The sequence below is a fragment of the Papio anubis genome, chromosome 7 (assembly GCF_008728515.1).
Source record: "Papio anubis isolate 15944 chromosome 7, Panubis1.0, whole genome shotgun sequence".
NCBI lineage: Eukaryota > Metazoa > Chordata > Mammalia > Primates > Cercopithecidae > Papio > Papio anubis.
In genome coordinates, this window is record NC_044982.1 from 86,833,783 (window position 1) to 86,841,752 (window position 7,970).

Genomic DNA, 7,970 nt, shown 5'->3' on the forward strand with positions numbered 1-7,970 from the left:
AGGTTACAAATTTGTAGGACAGTAGGATGAATAAATCTAGAGATGTACCACATGAGGACTATAGTTAATAACATACTATTACATACTGAAAATTTCCTAAGAGAAAATTATAGGTGCTTTTACCATAAAAAGGTATCTTCGTAAGGTGACAGATATGTTAATTTGTTTGACTATAGCAATCATTTCACTATACATATACAAACATCATATTGTACACCTTAAATATATACAATCAAGATAAAATTTCAAAAGAGGAAAGGCAAACTTACAGAAAGATAAAACAGATCATTGGTTGCCTAAGTCAGGGATATGGTGGTGATTGACTACAAGGAAAATTGGGGATGTAATAAGACTATCGCATTCTCGCATACTCTGATGGTATGATGCTTACCTAAGCATCTATGTGTAACTGCAGAACTATATACTGAAAGGCTTTAGTTTTATTACATGTAAATTATACTTTAATAAAAATGAGCAAATATTAAGTTATAAATTGCAAAACACAAAATGAAAGGAATTCATTTATTGCATTAAAAAGTTTTATTGTGTTAAGATTCATACAAATCATGTACTCCCTCCAGCTCTCGTGGAAACCAACATTCTTCCCCAGGCCTCTCATTTAGTAGCAGTGTGCCATGGACAAGTCACCTAGCCTCTTTTATCCTGTTTTCTCATCTGTAAATGAGTCTACATGTTATCATGATTAAATGAGATAGTACTGGAAAGTGTTTTGGAGTATCCCAGCAAGTGAATAAGCATTGAATCTTTATGTCTCTGACTAGGATAATTATGGTCTCTAGACCTCAGATCATGTAATGGCTGGTAGAGCAAATAAATTCATTTAAATGATTTGAGACCTGGAAATGGAAGGGATAAACAAAAGACTGGGAGGGAGAGAGAGAGATAAAGTAAAGGAGGGGGGGTGGATAAGGAATAGCAAGGGAAGGATAAAGGAAACAAATGAGGACTTAATCAGCATAGCTTTTCAGATCTAATTAATTAAAAATATCAACCAAAAAAAGGATAAAGAAAAATCACCACTGATATATGTTAGTATGTATACTTCTCACTACTGATACAAACAGTAATAGAAGGATGCACTCCAAGCTTAGTAGTTGTTAGATCCAAGAGTGGATAAGGGTGAGGCGAGACAAAGAGGCCTTCAATATTTTCTCCAAACGTATCTAATGAATTGTTTAAATCATTAAATTAGAATATATGAATATCTTATTTCTTTTTTTTTTTTTTTTTTTTTTTTACAAATTGAAACAACTCTAAATATTTTAGATGCAAAGGTTAGTATTTCTGAATAATTTGTAGTATAAACTTTGCTGTACATATACCAGCTTTCTTTTTTCTTTTTTTTTTTAATTATACTTTAAGTTCTAGGGTACATGTGGATAACGTGCAGGTTTGTTACATATGTATACCTGTGCCATGTTGGCGTGCTGCACCCAATATCTTATTTCTTTAATAAAGTTGTGAATTATCACTTACAAAATGTTCATAATCTGGTTTTATACTCAAATTGCTAATTTTCAGAACCCTGCTCAAAGAAACCCTGAAAATAATGAGACCTAAATTATTTAAATCTCATCACTAAAAAAGAAGCAGAAGTTCATGTACACCCTTAAGTCATGAGCTCAGTGATGAAGTGCCATTGTTGAGCTAGCTGTCACCTTCCCATTCACATAACTCATCTAACTTCTGTTGGCACTGGAATTTACTATCTTATTTCAATTTTATGACATGGTAGATTCAGGCCAAACAGAAGAGCTTTATATCCTTCTAATGAACAGAATAATAGAACCATTTTACTTTAACAGATTTATTCAGTTTTAATCGATGTACAAGAGCTGCATATATTTAAATTTTGATGAGTTTGGACATATGCAAACACCTATGATATCATCACCACAATCAAAACAATAGATGTATCCTGTGCCTCCGAAGTTTCCTTGTGTCTTGTCTTTGCTTGTGTGTGGTTTCTTGTGTTTGGGGTGTTTATTTTTATTCTTTTGAGTTTTGTTTCTTGGTTTCGTAGAAACACTTAACATGAGAACTACCCTCTGAACAGATTTTGAAGTGTGCAATACCATGTGGTTAACTATAGGCACTTTGTCATACAGCATATCTCTGGACCTTATTCAATTGAGTCTTTATACCCATCAGATACTTCCCTATTCTCCCACTTCCCCAACCCCTGGAAACCAGTATTGTATTCTCTGCTTCTATGAGTTTTACTATTTTAGATATCGGATACAGGTAGAATCATGCAGTATTTGTCTTACTATGACTGGCTCATTTCACACTGTATAATGGCCTTAAGGTTCATCCATGTTGTTGCAAATGACAGCATTTCCTTTCTTCTTAAGGTGGAAAAATACCCCATTATATGTATATACCATATTTCTAATTGATTCATCTGTCCATGGACACTTGGGTAGTTTTCATATCTTGGCTATCGTGAATAATTCTGTAATGAACATGGGAGTGTAGATATATCTTTGACGTATTGATTTCATCTCCTTTGGCTATATATCCAGCGGTGGGATTACTATGTCATAGAGTAGTTCTATATTTAGTTTTCTGAGGAAATTCCATGCTGTTTTCTCTAGTTCCTATACCACTCTACAGTGCCACCATCAATGCACAAGGGATCTGATGTCTTCACCTCATGGCCAACACTTTTATCTTTAGATTAAACTTTCTAATCTTAAATTTTTAGTTGTATTTAACTGTTCTAACTTGAACCTAGCATTGAAAAGTGTTCAGTATTACACAATGTCTTCAATTCAGGGAAAGTTGGAAGCTAAGGATCCCTGAGGAAAGCAAAAGTCTTCCCAAACACTTGGCTCTGTCTAAAACACAGAGTTGGAAAGTTTCCAACCTAGAGACTACTCTTTACAGTGTATATATGCCACACTGAGGTGGATACACTGTCACCGACACTGGTCACTACAGAAAATAAGTTGGACTTCATTTCAAACTTAGGACAGAATCTTGAGTAAGCCTTATCAGTCAAGAAGGATCTTATTTCAGAGGTGATTCTTAGAGGGTAAGTATATCACAAGCTACCCGATTTTTGAACTTTTACTTCATCTCATCCACTAATTTAAAACTATTTTTCTGTTTTCTATAGCATTTTTCCATACCACCATATGGATCTTAGTATTCTGTTATTTAGTTGATGTGCTTACTGAAAATATTATAGGCTTTTTTTCTCCCAACTAATGCCTGGGACTCTTCCAACAGAGTTTCAAACACTAAAAGCAGAGTCTTTTTACAGTCTCAGAAATTCCCAAATGCCCAGGTTTGGGAAGAATGGTTTGCACAGGCTATTCAACTTGCCCTGACATTTTTTTAATTTGGGGGAGATTTTGGCTGTTCTCTCATGTGACAAAAATAACAAACACAGAAAAACTCAGTCACTCACATGAACAGGGTGAAGTACAGTCCAATTTGAAGACAAACAATGACATTGAAATGGTTTAAATAAAAACAAACTTGTTTCCTATTTTTATTGACCATTCACATTTATTTGTCTGGATTACCTCTTCATAAAGCAAAATGTCTTATTTCACAAATCTGATTAATTTTCTTAATCTTCTCAAAATTAGGATTCCTGTCAGAAAGCCATTTCTAGTAGGAAAGTTATATTGGATGCTTTAGAGTCAAAGAGACCTCAGCCTGTATTCGAGATTTGCTACATTCTAGCTTCATGACTTGGAGAAATCAAGTTTTCACATCTGGAAAATTACAATAAAAGCTACGAGTATTGAAATATAATGTTTATAAAGTGCTTAACACGGACATAATATGTGTGTACATATCATGTGATACATAATATGTGCTTATCAGTCAATTTTAATTATCCAGTTTACAGTCTGAAAAAGGTAAAGGAAAAAGTAGAGAGGAGGAGACAAAAAATGACAAAGGAAGAAAGAAAGGGAGAAAAGAAGAAAGGAAGAAAGGGTAAAAGAAGGAAAGGAGAGAGGGTCCAAGAAAAAAGAGAGGAAAGAAGGGAGGGATAGAGGAATTAATTGGAAAAAAGGACTTTGATTTCTGCCTTGTGGAAAATGTGAATATCTCCACAGATGTCAATTTAAATTATAGATAGATACTTTAAATACACACGAACTTGTATTTTATATTTTCTGTCATGAAGGACAGTCAAGACTAAAAGTAGCTTTCACATATCCCTCATTTAAGCTAATCTTAAAAAATTAATCTCTCTTATCAGTGAGAGTCAAGTGCCAGTCAATGCATGGCAATAAGTGGCATTACTCATATATAATTTTGCAGAAATAACTTCTCATCAGGAAATTCAAAATGCAAGGAAGTATATAATGCTATAAATATATAGTCAACACCTGCGGTGTTTATTGGAACATAAATATCATTTCTCAAGTTATCTGTTAGACAGTTTTTCCTATGGTTTGTAACAGACTGGTTCAATTCAGTGTGCACATACATATGCACTTAGCAATACATTTGTTTCTGAGAAGTGTGTGTGTTTTTACCATAAATGTAGCTTTAGTTTATTGCCCTGGTTTCACCCTAGTAAAATAAAGAACCTCCAAGTAGCTTTATTTTAGAGCTATGCACTGAAGACAAGTCTCTCTGATTCCCTGAAGGAAAGGTATACTCAAAGCTTAAAGAAATTTTTTATTAAGAACATTTACTGCTGATATTTTTAGTCAGATAATTCATTTTTGATACCTATAAGAGCTGTACTTCTAATGTGTAAAGTTTTTGGCCTACCCTTCTACACCTAGTTAGTTTCCCTTCTTAGTCACAAGGCTGTGCACACATCTAAATTCAAGAAACATTTGTTTTCAATTTAGCACAATGCTAAGATTTCAGTTTTGTACATGAGACATATTGATCTGCTCACTAGTACCTGACATTAATGTCTTTTTAAGTTCTTTGTATTCTAGAAGTGCTTAGTTCATCTCTTTTTCTTTAGGTCCATTAGAACATACTGCACTAAATGGAAGAAGCAAACCAGTCTACCATGTCTGAGTTTACGTTTCAGGGACTTTGTGAGTCAAGGGAGTTGCAGACACTCCTCTTTCTGCCATTTTCTGTACTCTACCTGATGACTGTTGTGGGTAACCTCTTTGTTGTGCTGCTCATCATCACTGATCTCCGTCTCCATTCCCCCATGTACTTTCTCTTAGCCAGCCTCTCATTTGTTGACTGTTGCCTTTCCTCAGTAACCACCCCTAAATTAACCATGGACTTTTTAAAGGAAAATAAGACCATTTCCTTTGCAGGCTGCATGAGTCAGATCCTCTATGTGCATTTCTTTGGAGGGGGTGAGATGGTGCTTCTCGTGACAATGGCCTACGACCGTTATGTGGCCATCTGCAAGCCACTCCATTACTCCAGCACCATGGACAGAAAAAAGTGCATCTGGCTAGTTTTGATATCATGGATCATTGGCTTTGTGCATGCCATGAGCCAACTGGCAATGATTTTGGATCTGCCCTTCTGTGGACCCAGAGTAGTAGATAGCTTTTTCTGTGATATACCTTTGGTGATCAAACTAGCCTGCATGGATACTCGTACTTTGGGAACAGTGATAAATGCCGACAGTGGGACTTTGGCAACAAGTTGCTTCATTCTCTTGCTGATTTCCTATACCTATATCTTATTAAGTCTGCGCCTTCACTCTAAAGATGGGGCATCCAAGGCACTCTCTACCTGTACTTCCCACATCACAGTGGTGGTGCTGTTTTTTGGACCCTGCATCTTTATCTATCTGTGGCCACTCAGTATCACTTGGGTGGACAAGTTTCTTGCAGTGTTTTACACAGTAATCACACCTCTCCTGAATCCAGCCATTTACACACTGAGAAATAAAGAGATTAAGAATGCCATAAAGAGACTGTTAAATCAGCATTTGCACTGAATTTTAGATATGCAATCAGAAATTTTTAGATATGTAATCAGAAAATTCACTGTGTGCACCCCAGTTTGACTGCATTTTGAACTGTAAACAGAACTTTGGATATTACTTATTCATATCTGTAAGCTATTAGTAGTCCAGATGTTTGGTTTTTCCATTATAAAAATATGTTTATGAACCTAACATTTAGATTCTTACCAGCTGGACAAAACAATAATTCTGCTTCAATATTTCTTTGTATATGTTAAAAAATTATCAGATGATAGCAATAACAATTATAAAAATAATTGCCATAATTTATTAAACAGTACCTATGTTTTCAATACTGTGTAAAGCTTTTTACTTAGATTATGCATTACTTATGAAACCACTTTGAGCTAGTTATCATTATTCCTATTTTAAAAAATACATGATATATCCATCCTAATTCTAACTTAGCTAGAGAGGGTGCTAATGATATCTGAGTGGTCTCATCTACTTAGAAAACAAAATGATAAATGAATCAAACCATAGTCTTATTGCCCCTTCATGACATAATCCCTTTAATTTAAGTTTTCATGTCTTTTCTTTTAACTTTTATTTTAAGTTCAAGGGTACCTGTGTAGGTTTGTTCCATAGGTAAACTTGTGTCATGGGGTTTGTTGCATAGATTATTTTATCACCTGGGTATTTAACCTAGTATCCATTAGTTATTTTCCTATTTCTCTATCTCCTCCTATCCTCCACCCTTCAGTAGGCCCCAGTGTCTGTTGTTCACCTCTATGTGTCTATGTGTTCTCATCATTTACTTCCCACTTGTGAGAACTTGTAGTATTTGGTTTTCTGTACCTACATTAGTTTGCTAAGGATAATAGCCTCCAGCTCCACCCATGTTCCTGAAAAGAACGTGATCTCATTCTTTTTTATGATTGCAAAGGATTCCACAGTGTAAATGTGCCACATTTTTTTTATCCTATCTATCATAGATGGGCATTTAGGTTGATTCCAAGTCTTTGCTATTGTGAATGGTGCTTCAATGAACATGCACATGCCTATATATTTATAATAGAATAATTTATATTCCTTTGGGTATATACCTAGTAATTGGATTGCTGGGTCAAATGGTAGCTTTGTCTTTATGTTTTTGAAAAATCATCACACTGTCTATCACAATGGTTGAACTAATTTACACTCCCACCAACAGTATACAAGTGTTCCTTTTACTCCACAACCTTGCCAGCATCTATTGTTTCTTAACCGTTTAATAATAGCCATTCTGACTGGTGTGAGGTTGTGTCTGATTCTGGTTTTGATTTGCATTTTTCTAATGATCAGTGATGTCTACCTTGTTTTCATATGATTGTTGGCCACATGTATGTCTTCTTTTGAAAAGTCATGTTCGTGTCCTAGGCAATACCATTCAGGACATAGGCACAGACAAAGGTTTCATGATGAAGACACCAAAACCAACCGCAACAAAAGCAAAACTTGACAAATGGGATCTAATTAAACTAAAGAGCTTCTGCACAGCAAAAGAAACTATCAACAGAGTAAACAGACAACCTACAGAAGTGGAGAAAATTTTTGCAAACTGTGTATCCAACAAAGGTCTAATATCCTGCCTCTATAAGGAACTTAAACATATTTACAAGGAAACAATGTTTTCAAATCTTAATTGTTACTGTAAATACAGTTTCCCTTGAATTTTTTTTCCTTAAACACACTGAAGGAAGGGTTGCAATCCTTTGAAACATCATTATCTCAGCTAAGAAATGATTTTTATAATTGTAGTCTTACTTTACCATAAGAAATAAGATAAGATAGTGTGGAGTGTGGAGAAGAAGAAGGATGTACTGTTTCAAAAATAAAGAAATTTGTACTGATGAGAAGAAAGCCAAGGAAAAACCATCAATAAAAGCAACACAATACAATTATCCATTCATTCACTGCAAAGTTCAGATAACTTATGTGGTTCTGGGCTATATACCTAATAAATAGTCTGCTTTCTAAGGATACCTCACCTGACATCCCCCTCCTAAAAATACACACGTATGTGTATTTTTATATATACACATAT

At 34.8% G+C, this 7,970-nt stretch overlaps 1 protein-coding gene across 1 annotated transcript; it reads left to right on the forward strand.

The window, feature by feature from the left end:
• The first annotated feature begins 1,285 nt into the window (after nt 1-1,285).
• LOC103886092 (olfactory receptor 4K15-like) lies at nt 1,286-6,139 on the forward strand. Its single transcript, XM_021940934.2, has one exon. The coding sequence runs from the start codon at nt 4,994-4,996 to the stop codon at nt 5,915-5,917; it is 924 nt and encodes a 307-aa protein (XP_021796626.2). The 5' UTR covers nt 1,286-4,993; the 3' UTR covers nt 5,918-6,139.
• Nucleotides 6,140-7,970: the final 1,831 nt, after the last annotated feature.

What these genes read in the sequence shown, in the direction of transcription:
- LOC103886092 (XM_021940934.2), top strand. Translation starts at nt 4,994, where the DNA reads ATGGAAGAAGCAAACCAGTCTACCATGTCTGAGTTTACGTTTCAGGGA.